Below are 17,397 nucleotides of genomic sequence, written 5' to 3' on the forward strand. Positions count from 1 at the left end.
GCATGAATTCTTCCACATTCATAGAGCTGGGGTTGGTATCACTGGGCTAGAAATGAGGAAACTGAGAGCATCAGAGGAAGCAGGCTGCTCCAGGGTCCTTCAGCCATTCAGGATGTGGTGTTGCAACAACTGACATTTAAAGAGTGGGGGTTGTTGGTCTGCCTCTAACAGAGCTCCCATGAATGACATTTTTTCTGAATCCTGAATAGTCTCCAGAGTTTGAAGAGGAGGGTGATACCCAGCATCAAAGGTGCTCTGAGGAGGAAGAAATGACTCAAATGATTCACCCCAAGGAGAGGGACAGAGAAAGAGCCCAGTTCTCTCTGAGACACAGAGTGGAAACACTGTGAGACATAGTCCCCACTGGAGGAAGCACTGAGCTGTCCTGTGGGAACAGAGTGTTTGCACAGACCCCAGGCTCATCCTGACCCCATCCCTTGGCTCCCTGTCATAAGGGCTCCTTTGGGTCTGCAGTCAACAAGGCAGGGAGGGAAGGTCACCCTTCATGTCCCCCCTGAAGTGGCCACATCCACCACCTGCCTGGGTTTTCTGAGTCCCACACCCTCAGTTTATCTGCCCACCTCTCACAGCAGTTTTTCCAACTTTCCCTCAGAATCTGTCCATTTCTGCTCAATATCCTTCCATGCTCCTCAGTGATTTTAGGGTGAATTTAGAATTTCCACAGTGGTGATGGTTGTTCATGATCATCTGCATGTGACCCTCTAACCACAGGTGTCCCTTCTGCTTCCCTCAACCAGACAGTTGTAGTTACCAGTGAACACACAATCATACACACACACAATCACACTCACCCATGCACACTTACATGGCTCACACATATATACCTCACAGATACACTCACATATGCACACAGCCTCACATATGTACACTGACATTCACTCACACATGTACACTCACACACATACACACTTACACACACAGGCAGACACACTAACACCATCTTGTATTGATCATCTGTTCTCCTCCATCTCTGCTTCCTTAGAGTTCTATAGAACTAGTAAATTCCTTCCTGAGACTCCAGCTAAAAGCATGGGACAAGATGTAACACTGAGATTTTCTCTGCTCACTCCTCTACATGTGTTGTGACAGCTAAAAAATATGCATCAATTGTGTGCTAAATCCATGTAAGTCTTTCACCTAATATTGTTGGATACAGGAGTGCAGTTTCAATTACTACTATTAGAAATTATTTGCACACATTGCACTGCTCTAGTTCCTCTGTGACACATGGCACATATGAGATTCATAACCCAGTGTGACTGTAACAGCTCATTCCTGTATGCCTTTCCCTCACACACTTAATCCATTGTCCTTAGGTGGTGGGGAGCCAGCCCATGACTAGCCACCACCTAACCTGCCCTTTACTACTATCAGACAGTCTCTGTCTCTAGATTTCCCTATGATATTCTTTCCTCTCCAGAGTATTCTCACTCCCACCTCCTGGATTCCACCTCATCTAACAGCCCTTCCCTTAGCCCTGGCCTGGTGGCTTACTTGCTTGGAGTGTTGTCCCATACACCAAAAGGTTGTGAGTTCAATCCCCAGTCAGGATATGTATGGAGTTGGGAGAAACTGATCAATGTTTCTCTCTCTCTCATCAATATCTATCTGTCTCTCCCTTGCTCTCTCTGTAAAATCAACAAACATTCTTTGATAAGGATTAAAAAAAACAGCTATTCCCTCAACCACAGTCTAGTGATGGTCCCAGGTATTCTCATATTTTTCTCATTTTTCCTTTATAAGTAAAGTCATTTCCACTTTTGACCTAGAATACTCATTTTCTGCTAAGAACAGTTCTCAAGACACAGAAAGTCAGTCTCCTGGATTACAGATGTATTTCTGGTTCTGACACAAGTATTTGGCTGCACTAGCTGACTAGTAAATATTTGTCTGTGGACAAGTCAGAGATGAAAAGTAAATGCTGTTTGGGGAGGCTGAGAAAATCAATAGGAAGTTCCATTTAGAGTCAGCCTGTGGAGGGTGGGCAGAGGATCAGAACCTGGGTCCTACCCTCTCTGACAGAAGCACAGACCAAGTAGAGGGTCCTGGCAGGGAGAAGAGACCCAAGATCTGGGCTGAGCATCTCCAGAGGACAAGGAGTCCTCCGGACCCTCGTCATGGAAAAACCCAGAGCCAGGCCCAGGGCGGGGCCATCCCCTTGCTGTGGGTCCACAGGGGTGGGAACCCAGAAGGGTGGCAGCAGCCCCTGACTCACCACATCCTGTGCATCTCTGTCCTCCAGGCCCAGGGCCTCATCCACCTGCAGAGCAGGAGCACTCAGAGCAGACGGCACCATGTCCATCCTCCCTGCTCTTCTCTGCCTTGGTCAGTTGTGGGGCATGGGGATGGGGCAGCAGGAGGGGATGAGGCAGCTGCACATGCTTGTTCATGGGGACCCTCAGGCTCGCACAGTGGAAGCAGATAAGGCCCCAAGTTAAGGGAATCAGCTCAGACATCCGGGTGCAAATCTGACAAGGACTCTCTTTCAGGGCTGAGTCTGGGCCAGAAAACCTGTGAGCAGAATGGTGAGTCCTCCCCAAGCTGCCTGTCCCTCCTCCTACTTTTCCCTTGGGGTTCAGGAGGGAGCAAGAGGTCCTGGGTTAGAAGAGGGGGGACATGGGCTGAGCTGGGGAATGAGGGGCAGGGAAGGTCTGTCTAATGCAGCTTCTGATTCTTTCCAGGGATTCTCCCCAGACCCACCATCTGGGCTGAGCCAGGACCTGTGATCCCTCATGGGAGCCCTGTGACTATCTGGTGTCAGGGGACCCTGGATGCCCAGGAGTATTCTCTGTATGATGAAGAAATGAATACACCTTTGGACACACAGAAACTGCTGGAGCCCAGGGACAAGGCCAAGTTTTTTATGAAAAAGGTCTATGCAGGGAGATATTATTGTAAATACCTCAGCTCTGTAGGCTGCTCAGAGGACAGTGACCCCCTGGAGCTGGTGGTGACAGGTGAGAGGACACTCAGGGGTCCCAGCCCCAGGATCTGCCCTCAGAAAGGGGGATGTCACAGAGTGTCTCCCCCTTACAGCTCAGCCTTGGGGGAGGTAAGGGAGGTGTGAGCCCCATTTTACACACTGCCTCCTTCTCTCCTAGGATTCTATAGCAAACCCAGGCTCTCAGCCCTGCCCAGCCCTGTTGTGACCTCAGGAGGGAATGTGACCCTCCAGTGTGACTCATGGGAGGGATTTGAGAGGTTCATTCTGACTAAGGAAGGAGAAGACAACATCTCCTGGACCCTGGACACACAATCAAACCTCAGTGGGCAGGTCCAGGGCCTGTTCACTGTGGGCCCCATAAACTCCAGCCACAAGTGGACATTCAGATGCTATGGATATTTTAGAAAGTATCCCAATGAGTGGTCTGAGCCCAGTGACCCCCTGGAACTTTGCATCTCAGGTAAGAGCCCCTGACCCCATCCTCTCTGAGGACAGTCAGCTCAGGGTCCTGTCCCCAGGAGACATCTGAAGTTGGATGAGATTTAGTAACTCTGAGTGTTAGTCACCCAGCAGAGATCTGCCCCCAGAGACCCTCCCAGTCCTGCCCATTCCTCCCCTTCACCTGGGTTTAAAGGGTGGTGTGTGAGCAGATGGAATTTCTCCATAAGTAGATGTAGGAGAAGAATGTGAGTTATTTTTCAACTCTAGGTTTGTTCCAAGACCCTCACCCCCTTCTGTCCTTATTTCCAGGACCCTCTGAAGGCCCCCAACACCCACCCACAGGGCCCATCCCCAAAGCTGGTGAGTCCCTGAGAACTTGCCCAAAAAAAGTACAGAACATCCCAGGGAAATTCTGAGGGTACATCAGGGGATCTTGTGTCCCTCAGACAATCAGGGATGGGCTAGTGTCCCAAGGGGCTGGGAATCAGGCAGAGATGCCTGAACCACAAGATCCCTAGGGCTCTGGTGCTGGCAGGTGACATGAGGGGTGGGCATGACAGAGGGACATGTTGGGTCCCAGCTTGGGGAGAAACAGCTGAATCAAGTGGGGAGAAGGCAGCCACCACACTTCACCCTCATCTTGAATTTTCGGAAGGCTCTGAGGATTGTTCCCTCCCCAACTCAGACTCAGGCCTCAGAGCAGTAAGTGTGGGTCTCTGTGGGGAGGTGGTGGGTGTGTTCATGGGGGACGGGGGCTGAGTCCTGTGCAAGTTCAGGCACCTCTGGAGGCTCTGACTTGGACACGCCCTTCCCCTCTCTGTGCCTCAGTGTCTCCAAGTGTAAAAGGAGAGAATTGTGGCCCAGAGCTTACATTTACTTTCAGTTCTGGTTCTGACCTCCTGGGATGGGGCCTCACAGGGAAGCACCCCAGGACGTGGTATTATGGGAACTGTCACCTCTGTAGCCCTGATGGTGACACTGTACAGGGAGGGACAAGCAGGACAATGTCTAGGCTTAAGGCCCTTTATTAAGGTCAGGGGTTCAGCTCAGAGGAGGGAACGAGGGCTAGAATCAGTCCTGGTTCTGGTTCTGGTTCTGCTGCCCCTACTGTGGGGAGAGGTAGTTCCTTCTATTCTCTGAGTGTCAGGTTCATGTCTGCTCATCCCTGGTCCCCTCCAGGTCACAGGCCTGTGCTAACATTAGGTGACATAAGGAGCCTCACACAGCTCAGGAAGGAAGAGCCCTAGTTCAGCCTGCCACCAGGGTGGCTCCCTGACAGACCCTCCCTCTCTATCCAGCCTGGTCCTACAGTGGACTTAGGAGAGTAGATGACCCTTCTGTGTCAGCCACGGAGCCCAAGGTCCACTTTCCTTTGGCCATGAAGGGGTAAGTCTATTCCCTCCTTTCCCAATTCTTCATGAGCCCCATGGCCTCAGCCCATTGGGGGAATGACAGGTGCTACAGCTCACACCACACTTCCCCAAAGCTGTGGGGGAACCCTGCCATCCTGGTCATAGGTGAGATGGCCTGAACCCTGTCCTTTCTGAGCTCACTCAGCAGAGAGCTATGTTTCTTCAGAGTCTGAAACAGTAATAAATGGAGGGATTTAAGGGGCTCCATAGAGGAGGTAATTCAGGAGCCCCTCACACCAACCCCTAATCCATGGACCCTGGTTCATCAGCTGTTGAGTTAGTGGATCTCTCAGCTGTAGGGAAATGAGCTTCTAGGGTCTACCTCTCAGATGAAACCCAGAATGCAGAACTGCCTTACTGAGACAATTTATTACTAATCCTGAGCTCTGGGGCACTGTTACCTCTGGTCCACAGTGAATCTGTGCAGGTTCAGGGACCACAAGAGGCTGAGATTATCCAATGAGGAGAGAGGGAGCTGGCAGAGTCGAGTCTGGGCTCATGACACCACCATGTACAAGTTACAGTCTGAGAAGCAGGGCATCGGGGAGCACAGACCCCAGAAGAAAGGCTCATGTCTCCCCAGGTCTTCACTCACACCCTCATTTCATGATCCTCAGGGGCAGCTGACACCATCAGCCCATCACAGAACAATTCAGTCCCCAGGAGTGGGGAGCGGGAGAATCCTCAGTTGTGGGGCTGGATGCAGAGGGCCAGGTCCTGCCAGAAGGAGGCAGGTGTCCTGGGTGGACATCCTGAATCCTGGGGTGACTTTGGTCTGCTCTGACCTCTGTGACCTTTTTGCCTATATTTCCTAACCTCTCATTTACAAGATTACACAGTGAGGAATCTCATCCACTTGTGCTTGGCTGGATTGGTCCTGGTGGTCCTCGGGGTGCTGCTCTTTGAGGCTTTCGATAGTGAAAGGAAGACCCACACTGCAGCCAGGATGTGAACACAGAGGAGAAAGGGTACTACTGTTCAGAGTAAGGGAGCCACGGGGACCATCTGATGACCCAGGAGGTGGTGAAGGACAGTCTGGATAACGGGTGGGGAAACTGTCTGCTGATGTGTCCAAGAGGGTGGAAAAGCTTTGGGTGCCGGGAGTGTCCGAGTGCTCCCTGTGCAGGACTCTTCCTCCATTAAATGCCTATTTCTCTCCTTTTCTCTTTGCCGACTCCCTGTAATGACCCCCTTATTCTCTCACCCCTGTGGCATGACGGTCCTTCCCACATGGCTGTTTGAGCCCCCACATCTAAAATTTCATACTGTCTTCCACATTTATGTAATAAAATATTATTTTTAAAAGATTTTATTTGTTTACATTTATAGAGAAGGGAAGGAAGGGTGAAAGAGAGGAAAAGAAACATCAACTGTGTGGTTGAATCTCACATGACTCCCACTGGGGACCTGGCCCACAACACCAAGCATATGCCCTGACTGGGAATTAAACCAGCAACCCTTTGGTTCACAGCCCATGCTCAACCCACTGAGCTACACCAGCCAGGGCTAATAAAATATTCTTCATGTCTAATCATTACATGACCAGATGGACATTATTAAGTCTTCCTCGCCTCAGTTCACAGGACTTAACCTGGAACCAATCAGTCAATAAATGGGCAAAATTAGATATGAACCTGAAAGATGAATACAAACTTATGCCACCCCCCTCTTGATCCCCACCAACCTTCCCATCTGCATCAGATTCCACATGTGTCATTTCCCCAGAACTGCCCTCGCTTGGCATTTGAAGGGTCAGCCCAGTGTGGTGCCACCTTAAAAAGTAATCCTTTTTAATAATGATCCGATTTGTGGAAATTTCCAAAATCTGAATATATATATAACAGAATATGAGTCAACCACAGGAATGAAGAACAAACTGGGAACAGAAGCACAGGAACACAAGGTACAGACTGAGCGCAGTCAGAGTGTAGGGAAGAGGAGGCTGGATGAAGGTGAAGGGATCAGCCAAAGCACATACATGCATGACCCACAGACACAGACAACAGTGCGGTGGTGGCTGGAAGGACAGGGGGTTGAGGGCTTGGTGGAGGTGGACAAAGGCGGGAGGATGAAAAGACATCTGTAATAGTGTCAACGAGAAAAATAAAGAAAAAAAACCCCTGCCATTTCAGACACCATAAATTGATCTTGGGGGCATTTTGTTAACTCGGCCAGGTCACACAGAGGAAGATCAATACTGAATGACCACACGTATATGCGGAATCTATAAAATCCAAATGTGTAGAAACAGAGAGTGGAATGGTGGTAACCATGGTGACTGGGGGAAAGGAGAGAAGTTGGTCATAGAGCATCAACTTTCAGTTATGAGATTACCGCTTCCTGGGGGGTCTCACATACACCCTGGTGATTACAGTTAACAAGACTGTGTCATATACTGGAAGAAGTGTATCTGAAGTGTTCTCACCACAAAAAGTAAGTGGCAGTTACATGACTTCTTAACAGTATTGTTAGCTAAAGCTGAGGTGGTAGCATATTGCAATATATAAAGGCATCAGTTCAATCCACTGACACCTTACAATTGCAGAATGCTATATGTCCATGATATTACAATAAAGCTGGAAAGTTTATTACATTCTTGATTTAATAAAAACTTACCTAGAGCAAAATAAAAAAATTGCAATGAGATGATAGCACACATTGGAACATTGGAAAATTTATCTACCTATGTACACATTTACCCACTATCTGAGTGATTATGTATCTGTGCATCAGTCTGGCTATCTCTCTATTTATTTATTTATTCATTTATCCATCCAACTGATTTCTTTATCTATCTCCCTCTCTCAATTATCTCTCTGGCCTATAGTTCTGAAACAATAAAAAAAATTCTATTGTCTAAAGCCACACAGTTGGTTGTAATTTGTTGTAACAACTTTACCAAGATCCCTCTTCTTCTTTTTACTTCCTTTTCTTTCCTTTCCCTTCCCTTCCTTTCCCTTTCCTCCTTCCTCCTTCCTCCTTCCTCCTTCCTCCTTCCTCCTTCCTCCTTCCTCCTTCCTCCTTCCTCCTTCCTCCTTCCTCCTCCTCCTCCTCCTCCTCCTCCTCCTTCTTCTTCTTCTTCTTCTTCTTCTTCTTCTTCTTCTTCTTCTTCTTCTTCTTCTCTCTCTCTCTCTCTCTCTCTTCCCCCCCAGTAGAAAAATAAGAAACTTGGTTTTTACTCATACATTACAAATAAGTTCAGCTAAAACAAGACTTTGCAAGTTTTCTTCTCTTCTAAAAATGCAAAGTTAAACTCCCCAGATAACTGCTTTCTTTCTGTAGCAGACTACAAATTATGTAAATGGTACTAGACCTAATCAATATTAGATGAGAGAATCGTATTTCTCTAGAAAATAATTTTATATTATTAACCATTTTTTGTATTAGCTTTCCCAGGGAACATTGAATGTTATAAACTGAATGACAGTTATGATTTTGCGATAACAACTAGCTCGGTCAAAACCCTCCTATGATTACAGACTTTAGGAAAACTAAATGTCACAGCTTAGACACGAAGGGTGTTGAGTGGTGTGGCTCAGGTCAGTCCCTCAGCACCTGCTATTTTTAGGGTGAGAAGAGTTGGTCCTCTTCCTGTGTGGCAGGCCCCTTGCACAGTGCACACTGGGGTGTGGGGAACCTGCCCACCACATCCTGTGATTTTTCTCTCTTCAGCTTTACTTTAACAACTGAAAAACAAAATCATCCAAAGTTCTGCTATAAAAATGTTCACTGACTTTCCCCTTTTGCCTAAAGTAAGAACCGCACAAACCTGATACTGCAAAGTAAATCCACAAAAGTCATCACAGAATCCCCGAGTGAGGATGGCTCATCTACTGTCCAGAGGTTGTGCCCACCAAGACCGAGTCCAGCCTTGACCAGGAATATGCACGTGTATGGAGGAGGCTTTCCTCAAAACCATGGGGCCACCTATGTCTCCCCTGATTCTGTCTTATTTTGAATGTGAATCCGAGGAGGTGGTGGAGATTTCAGCACTGGGTGGTGGACAGCTCCACCCCGCATCTACACAACTCCTGGCTCTGTGTGTGTGTGTGTGTGTAACTTTTTCTTTGTATTTCCTTCCGGTTTTTTTCAATTATCTCTCTTTTCCCTCTGCCACAATTCCCACACCCCAGTCTCACGGGAATACATCTAGGAATCCTGATTCACTAATTCCAAAGAAATTATGTACCCCTATCTTCATTGCAGCACTATTTACAGTAGCCAAGTGCTGGAAATAGCCCACATACTCAGCAGAAAATGAGTGGATAAAATAATTGTGGAATATTTATGCAATGAAACACTATGCAACAGTAAGAGAGAAAGAACTCCTGCCTTTCACAACAGCATGCATGGAGCTGGAGGATATGATGCTAAGTGAAATAAGGTAGTCAGTGAGAGACAAACAGATATGATCTCACCTATAAGAGCAATCTAATGAACAAAATAAACTAATAAAGAAAATAGAACCACAAGCGTGGAAACAATGAACAGACTGAGAGTGAACAAAGGGGATAAGAGAGGGGGGTAATAGTGAAAAAAGGGGGAGAAACTAGTCAAAGAACATGTATGAATGACCCACAGACTTGGACAACAGCATACAAATTCACTCTGATAGTGGGGAATGGGATGGGCAACACAGGGGAAGAAGGAAATTGGGAAAACTGTACTAGAATAACAATAAAAAGTCATTTTTAAAAAACATGCCACAAAGAAGAAAAGATTTTTTGCTAAGGGAAAAGTAATTGATTTATTCTTCAGTCTGTAATGCATCTGGCACTGATTTTCTGTATGGAGTGAGGCAAGTGTGAAGTTCACCTGTCTCACAGACTCCCCCAGCTGTCCCGGCACTCCTGACAGAAAGATCAGGATCTGCCCACTGCACTGTAAGATTCTCTGTTGTGATCGAGTGACCCTGCACTGTGGTCTGAGTCTGATCCCTCTCTCTGCCCCATTGGACAAAGTACCTCTGCTTTTCAGTTTCACAAACCTCCAACATCTTCACCCAAATCTGAATGTCTGGTTCCCTTTCCCCCTATATCTCAAGTAGGATGAATTCTGACCACATGTGTGGGGGTGGGGTTAGTATCATGGGGCTCTGAATGATGGAAGTGAGAGCAACAGAGGAAGCAGGCTGCTCCAGGGTCCTTCAGCCATTCAGGATGTGGTATTGCAACAACTGACAATTAAAGTGTGTAGGTGTTTTTCTGCCTTGAACAGAGCTCCCATGAATGACAATCTTTTCTGAATTCTCAAGAGTCTCCACAGTTGAAGAGGAGAGTAACCTCCAGAGTCAGAGTTGCTCAGAGGAGGCAAAAGTTACTCAAAGGATTCACCCCACAGAGAAGGGGAGAGAAAGAACCCATGTGTCACAGAGACAGAGTCAGGTGGAAAGAGTGTGAGACACAACCCCTGCATTCCAGGGCCAGGAGGGAGCACTGAGCTCTCCTGCAGGAGCAGAGTGTTTGCACCAACCTCAGGCTCATCCCTGCCCCTCCTCTTGTCTCACTGTCATGAGGGCTCCTTGGGATCTGCAGTCAATGGGGAGGCAGAGAGGGTAGGTCACCCTTCTCATCCCCAAGGCAGCAGTCACACCGACACCTGCCTGGGTTCTGAGCTCTAAGTCCTCACTCTCTTCCTCTTTGTGTACTATCTACACCAGTTCCAACTTTCCTTCAGAATCTGTCCATTTCTGCCTAAAAGCCCTTCATTCTCCTCACTGAGTTTAAGGTATATTGAGAGTTTCTTCTGAAGTCATGGTTACTCATGGCCATCTGAATGTGACAACCACATCCCACCCACATACACTCATTCACTGCATACACACACACATACTCACACTGACATGCACTCACACAAATACACTCACAGACATTAATACTTACACACAGACACACTCACATTATCTCCAATGGACTATCTGTTCTCCTCCTCTGCTTTCTTAGAGTCCTGTAGAGCTAGCAAATTCCTTCCCCAGCCCCCAGCTAAAAGCACAGGATTAGAAGCAACACTGAGATTTCTTCTCCTCATTTCTCTGCTCTACATGTGTCCTAAGAGCTAAAATATATGCATGAATTGTGTGGTGAATCCATGGAAGCCTTTCATCTAATACTGTTGGACACACAGGGCTGAAGTTCAATTACTGTTCACATTACACATCACTGACACACATTTCACTGCTCTAGTTCCTCTGTGACACATGGCACATATGAGATTCATAACCCAGTGTGACTATAACAGTTCATCCCTACATATTCCTCAGCCTCACACACTTAATCCAACATCTTTGAGTGGAGAAACCATGACCATGAAAAACCTCCACCTCACCCTCCCTTTCTGCTATCAGACAGTCTCTGTCTCTAGAGTTCCCTATGATATTCTTTCCTCTCCAGAGTATTCTCACTCCCACCTCCTGGGGTTCCACCTCAACTAACAGCCCTTCCCTCAGCCCTGGCCCAGGTGGCTTACTTGCTTGGAGTGTTGTCCAATACACCAAAAGGTTGTGAGTTTGATCCCCAGCCTGGATGTGTATAGGAGGCAACCAATCAATGTGTTTGTCTGTCTCACCCTTCCTCATCTTATAAAATCAACAAACATAATCTTTGATGAGGATAAAAGAAACACAGCTATTCTCTCAAACATAGTCTACTCATGGCCCCAGGCATTCTCATATTTTTCTCATTTTTCCTTTATAAGTAAAGTCATTTCCACTTTTAAATTAGGATGCTCATTTTCTGCTAAACAGAGTTCTCAAGACACAGAAAGTCAGTCTCCTGGATTACAGATGTATTTCTGGTTCTGACACAAGTATTTGGCTGCACTAGCTGACTAGTAAATATTTGTCTGTGGACAAATCAGAGATGAAAAGTAAATGCTGTTTGGGGAGGCTGAGAAAATCGATAGCGAGTTCTATGTAGAGTCAGCCTGTGGAAGGTGGGCTGAGGGCCAGAGGCTGGGTCTTGCCCTCTCTGACAGAAGCACAGACCAGGTAGAGGGTCCTGGCAGGGAGAAGAGACCCAAAATCTGGGCTGAGCATCTCCAGAGGACAAGGAGTCCTCCGGAGCTGCCGTCATGGAAAAACCCAGAGCCAGGCCCAGGGCGGAGCCATCCCTTTGCTGTGGGTCCACAGGGGTGGGAACCCAGAAGGGTGGCAGCAGCCCCTGACTCACCACATCCTGTGCATCTCTGTCCTCCAGGCCCAGGGTCTCGTCCACCAGAACAGCAGGAGCCCTCAGAGCAGACGGCACCATGTCCATTCTCCCTGCTCTTCTCTGCCTTGGTCAGTTGTGGGGCATGGGGATGAGGCAGCAGGAGGGGATGAGGCAGCTGCACATGCTTGTTCATGGGGACCCTCAGGCTCGCACAGTGGAAGCAGATAAGTCCCCAAGTTAAGGGAATCAGCTCAGACATCCGGGTGCAAATCTGACAAGGACTCTCTTTCAGGGCTGAGTCTGGGCCAGAAAACCTGTGAGCAGAATGGTGAGTCCTCCCCAACCTCCGTGTTCCACCTTCTACTTTTCCCTTGGGGCTCAGAAGGGAGCAAGAGGTCCTGGGTTAGAAGAGGGGGGACATGGGCTGAGCTGGGGAATGAGGGGCAGGGAAGGTCTGTCTAATGCAGCTTCTGATTCTTTCCAGGGATTCTCCCCAGACCCACCATCTGGGCTGAGCCAGGACCTGTGATCCCTCATGGGAGCTCTGTGACTATCTGGTGTCAGGGGACCCTGGATGCCCAGGAGTACTCTCTGTATGATGAACAAATGAATACACCTTTGGACACACAGAAACCACTGGAGCCCAGGGACAAGGCCAAGTTTTTCATGAAAGACATTTATGCAGGGACATATTATTGTAAATACCTCAGCCCTGTAGGCTGCTCAGAGCACAGTGACACTCTGGAGCTGGTGGTGACAGGTGAGAGGACACTCAGGGGTCCCAGCCCCAGGATCTGCCCTCAGAAAGGGGGATGTCACAGAGTGTCTCCCCCTTACAGCTCAGCCTTGGGGGAGGTAAGGGAGGTGTGAGCCCCATTTTACACACTGCCTCCTTCTCTCCTAGGATTCTACAGAAAACCCAGGCTCTCAGCCCTGCCCAGCCCTGTTGTGACCTCAGGAGGGAATGTGACCCTCCAGTGTGACTCATGGGAGGGATTTGAGAGGTTCATTCTGACTAAGGAAGGAGAAGACAACATCTCCTGGACCCTGGACACACAATCAAACCTCAGTGGGCAGGTCCAGGCCCTGTTCACTGTGGGCCCCATAAACTCCAGCCACAAGTGGACATTCAGATGCTATGGATATTTTAGAAAGTATCCCAATGAGTGGTCTGAGCCCAGTGACCCCCTGGAGCTTTGCATCTCAGGTAAGAGCCCCTGACCCCATCCTCTCTGAGGATAGTCAGCTCAGGGCCCTGTCCCCAGGAGACATCTGAAGTTGGATGAGATTTAGTAACTCTGGGAGTTGGTCACCCAGCAGAGATCTGCCCCCAGAGACCCTCCCAGTCCTGCTCATCTCTTCCCCTTACCTGGGTCAGGGAGGTGGTAGGTGGGCAGAAGGAGTGTCTTAGGGGCCACAGAGCAGATGTAGCAGAAGAATCTGGGTGATCTACTTACTCCCCATTTGGTCACAGACCCTCACCCCCTTCTATCTTCATTTCCAGGACCCATTGGAGGCTCTCTACCCCCGCCCACAGGGCCCATCTCCACAGCTGGTGAGTCCCTGAGAAGTCTGCTCAGAGGGAGCACAGAACAACCCCAGGAAGTTCTGAGAGTCCATCAGGGGGTCACGTACTCCCCTCACACATGAATGAGCTTATGTACCAGGGGCTGAGAGTCAGGCAGAGATGCTGAAACCACAGGGTTTCCAGGGCTCTGGGGCTGACAGGTGACAGGAGGGGAGAGCATGGCAGAGGGACATGTTGGGTCCAGGCTGGGGAAGGAGCAGCCCAGATGAAGTGGGGAGCAGGCAGCCCCCACCCCTCAAAACCTCCTGAATTTTCAAAATTCTCTGAGTATCGAGAAGCTCCCCTCACAGAGCCAGAACAGCAGAGCAGTAAGTGAAGGTCTTTGTGGGGAAGCAGTGTGTCCTGGTTCAGGTCCCAGCTCTGGTGCTGTGGAACCCGAGGTCCCTTCTCTTCTCTGAATGTTGGGTTCTGATCTATCATCCCTGGTCCTTTCCTGCTCACAAGCCTGGGATGGCATTAGGTGAGCTATAATGCCTTACAGAGCTCAGGAAGCCAGAGCCCTAGCCCAACCCAACCTTCCCAAGGGGCCATCAGGGTTCACCCCACATTCTTGTGCTGCACATGCCCCTGAAATGCTTTCCAGGTAATAAGGGAGGGACCTAAGCTCCAAGTGAGACAAGACAGGACCCCTGGAGGTGAGGAGCCCAGAGCTCGGAGCTGGTGTCCAGCCGGGGGCAGCGGGAGGATAGTACAGAGAACCCACTTCCCAGGGTCCAGTCTCAGCCCAGACCTGCCAGGGTGGATGACTTGGGGCACATAACCTCTCTGAGCTGCAGTGGACTGGTCAGTGGGTCAGCCATCCCTGGTTCACGAGGGCTGTGAGGTCAGAGGAGATGAACGACAGACCCCATCCTGTGCCTTATAAACAGCAGGTGTTCATTAAAGAGCACCTTTGGCCCATTCATGATGTTACTCCTGACCAAGGTCTACAATGGCCCCTGAACATGTTGACTGGGGTCTTGGTGGCCCTCGTCCTGCTGTTCTCCCTTCTCCTCTTCCTCCTCTTCCAACACCGGCGTCAGAGCAAAGGCAAGACATCAGGTGAGTAGGGAACAGGGTGACCTGGGTCACAGGAGAGAGGGGCTCAGAGCACCTGCTGCAGGAAAATAAATAGATGGGAAAGGTCAGCTGAGAAACAGATATCTCTAGAATCTGAAATCAGAAATTCCAGGAGGAAAACACAATGTCAGCACAGGTTTACAAATAAATGTAAGTTAATTTTTTATCATTTTAAGTCTCCTAACATATGAAAATATGCACAAGCATGTGGTAAAGTTTCCTTCTTTCCTCTGGAATCACATAAGGAGGGGGATTCTAACCTTCCGGGACTGAGACTGTCTGTCCCCCAGCCCAGCTGCAGGAGCCCAGGAAGAGCCCCTCTGTGAGAAGAAGGGACAGCCACTCAGGGGAAGGGGAGTCAGGGATTTCAGAAGGTGATGGGGGAGGGGAGAGTGTACAGGGTGTAGAGTCAGGGTTGAGGAAGATTTAAATCCATAGAGTGACCTGGCCCCTCACCTCACCCCTGAGTTAGTGGTCTGTCTGGGACCAGGCAGGTCTGCAGCCCTGAGATCTTGGGGATCCTACCCAGAGACACACCCTGTTCTTCCCCTGCAGATGCTGCCATGAAGGACCCTCATCCTGGGGAGAGCATAGAGCTGGACCCTCAGGTGAGACCCCTGCTCCCGTCCAGGCCACCAATGACCTTCCTGTTCCCCAGTTCACTGCAGTGGTCACTTCTCTGTCCTCACCCTCCCTGGTTCTCAGCAGCATCCACACTGACCTGTCCTTCCGAGCACCAGGTCGGCCAACTGTGCCTCAAACCTCCCACTTTCCTGTGACCTTATGACCCCTCCTGTGTGGTCCCCTGTGCTGGCCCCTTACTCTCTATCTGACCTTGTGCAGCCCCAAGTCTCAGGAGGAGGCATGAATGACTGAATGAATGACCTGCAAGTCCCAGGGTCCCATCACTCATTCATGCAGCAGCCGTGACAGGAGCTCACTGGTTCCCAGCTCCATGTTGGTGCTGCGGTGCCACCCTGAGCAACCTGTCCCCACCCTCCTCGAGCTCACCTGTGGGTGAGGGAGACACCTGCAAACAGGCAGATGGCATCCTGGAGAGCCAAGTGCTGTGAAGGAGAAAAAGCAAGTCCAGGGGGTGGAGTGGGTGGTGAAGGGGGAGAACAGGCTTCCCCAGCCCCATTTCACCCCTCTCACTGTCCCCCTGCTCCAGGCTGCTGCACCTGTTGTACCTGAGGATGTGACCTACGCCCAGCTGAACCACCTGGCCCTCAGACGGGAGACCAATGCACTCCCTTCTTCCCCATCAGAGAACCCCCCTGATAAGCCCAGTGTGTACACTGCTCTGGCCATCTACTAGCCCAGGAAAGACCAAGACCCCAAACTCCAGGGAGGGAGCCTGCAGGGACCTCAAAAGGTACAGATCTGCCCCCAGAGATTTTCAGCTACTGACCTCAGTCAGCCTGGGGACCTGATATGGACCCCCAGTAGCTCCTGGGGCCCTCTAGGAGTACCCTGATTCTATACTCAGTGATAACCAGTATCCCCATTTGTTTGTTTGTTTATTAATATATTTCATTGATTATACCATTACAGTTGTCCCATTTCCACCCCTTTATTCCCCTCTACCCTGCACTTCCCCTCCCCCCACATTCTCCCTTTTAATTCATGTCCATGTATCATAAGTTCTTTAGCTTCTGCACTTCCCACACTACTCTTGCCCTCCCCCTGTCTATTTTCTCCCTACCACCTATGGTACTTTGCTTCTGTACCTTTTCCCCCCTTCTCCTCCTTCCACTCCCCGGTTGCTAACCCTCCATGTGATCTTCATTTCTATGGTTCTGCTCCTGATCTAGCTGTCTGCTTAGTTTGCTTTTGTTTTAGGTGTGGTTGTTAATAACTGTGAGTTTGCTGGCCTTTCACTGTTCACATTTTTAAACTCCTTTTTCTTAGATAAGTCCCTTTAACATTTCATATAGTAAGGGCTTGGTGATGAACTTTTTGAACTTGACCTTATCTGAGAAGCACTTTATCTGCCTTTCCATTCTAAATGAAAGCTTTGCTGGATAAAGCAATCTTGGATGTAGGTCTTTGGATTTCATGACTTGGAATACCTCTTTCCAGCCCCTTCTTGCCTGCAAGGTCTTTTTTTGAGAAATCAGCTGACAGTCTGATGGGAACTTCCTTATAGATAACTGCCTCCTTATCTCTTGCTGCTTCTAGGATTCTCTCCTTCATTTTAATCTTGGGTAATGTAATGATGATGTGCTTTGGTGTATTCCTTCTTGGGTCCAACTTTTTTGGGACTCTGAGCTTCCTGGATTTCCTGGAAGTCTATTTCCTTTGCCAGATTGGGGAAGTTCTCCTTTATTATTTGTTCAAATGAGTTTTTCACTTGTTGCTCTTCCTCTTCCTCATCCTCTTCCCCTTCTGGTACCACTATAATTTGGATATTGGAAGGTTTAAGGATGTCCTGGAGGTTCCTAAGCCTCTCTCATTTTTTTGAATTCTTGTTTCTTTATTCTTTTCTGTTTGGTCTTTCTTTCTTTCTTTCTTTCTTTCTTTCTTTCTTTCTTTCTTTCTTTCTTTCTTTCTTTCTTTCTTTCTTCTGATCCACTCCATTGATTTGAGTTCCAGTTGTTTTTTTTTCATCACTATTGGTTCCCTGTGCATTTTCCTTCATTTCACTTAGTGTAGCCTTCATTTTTTCATCTAATTTGCGACCAAAATCAACCAGTTCTGTGAGCATCCTGATCCTCAGTGTTTTGAACTGTGCATCTGATAGGTTGGCTATCTCTTGGTCGCTTAGAAGTACTGACTCTGGGG

General features: G+C 48.8%; 2 protein-coding genes across 4 annotated transcripts; both read left to right on the forward strand.

Moving 5' to 3' along the window:
* The first annotated feature begins 2,265 nt into the window (after positions 1-2,265).
* LOC128626090 (leukocyte immunoglobulin-like receptor subfamily A member 5) lies at positions 2,266-6,176 on the forward strand. The gene is made up of 6 exons (XM_053656686.1): positions 2,266-2,346; positions 2,511-2,546; positions 2,703-2,978; positions 3,123-3,425; positions 5,436-5,486; positions 5,634-6,176. Exons 1-6 carry the CDS (start codon positions 2,316-2,318, stop codon positions 5,768-5,770), a joined length of 834 nt encoding a protein of 277 aa, XP_053512661.1. The 5' UTR covers positions 2,266-2,315; the 3' UTR covers positions 5,771-6,176.
* A 5,814-nt stretch (positions 6,177-11,990) lies between these two features.
* Positions 11,991-17,121, forward strand: LOC119052741 (leukocyte immunoglobulin-like receptor subfamily A member 5). 3 transcript variants are annotated; one of them, XM_053656681.1, is made up of 8 exons: positions 11,991-12,094; positions 12,259-12,294; positions 12,451-12,726; positions 12,871-13,173; positions 13,471-13,521; positions 14,479-14,595; positions 15,169-15,221; positions 15,785-17,121. In XM_053656681.1, exons 1-8 carry the CDS (start codon positions 12,064-12,066, stop codon positions 15,929-15,931), a joined length of 1,014 nt encoding a protein of 337 aa, XP_053512656.1. In that variant the 5' UTR covers positions 11,991-12,063; the 3' UTR covers positions 15,932-17,121. The 3 variants fall into 3 exon arrangements, with proteins under 3 accessions (XP_053512656.1, XP_053512657.1, XP_053512655.1); XM_053656682.1 differs by lacking the exon at positions 14,479-14,595; XM_053656680.1 differs by having other exon boundaries at positions 15,169-15,878.
* The last annotated feature ends 276 nt before the right edge of the window (positions 17,122-17,397 follow it).

Source organism: Artibeus jamaicensis, unplaced genomic scaffold (assembly GCF_021234435.1).
Source record: "Artibeus jamaicensis isolate MK-2021 breed Jamaican fruit bat unplaced genomic scaffold, CSHL_Jam_final scaffold_2693, whole genome shotgun sequence".
NCBI classification, from domain to species: Eukaryota; Metazoa; Chordata; class Mammalia; order Chiroptera; family Phyllostomidae; genus Artibeus; species Artibeus jamaicensis.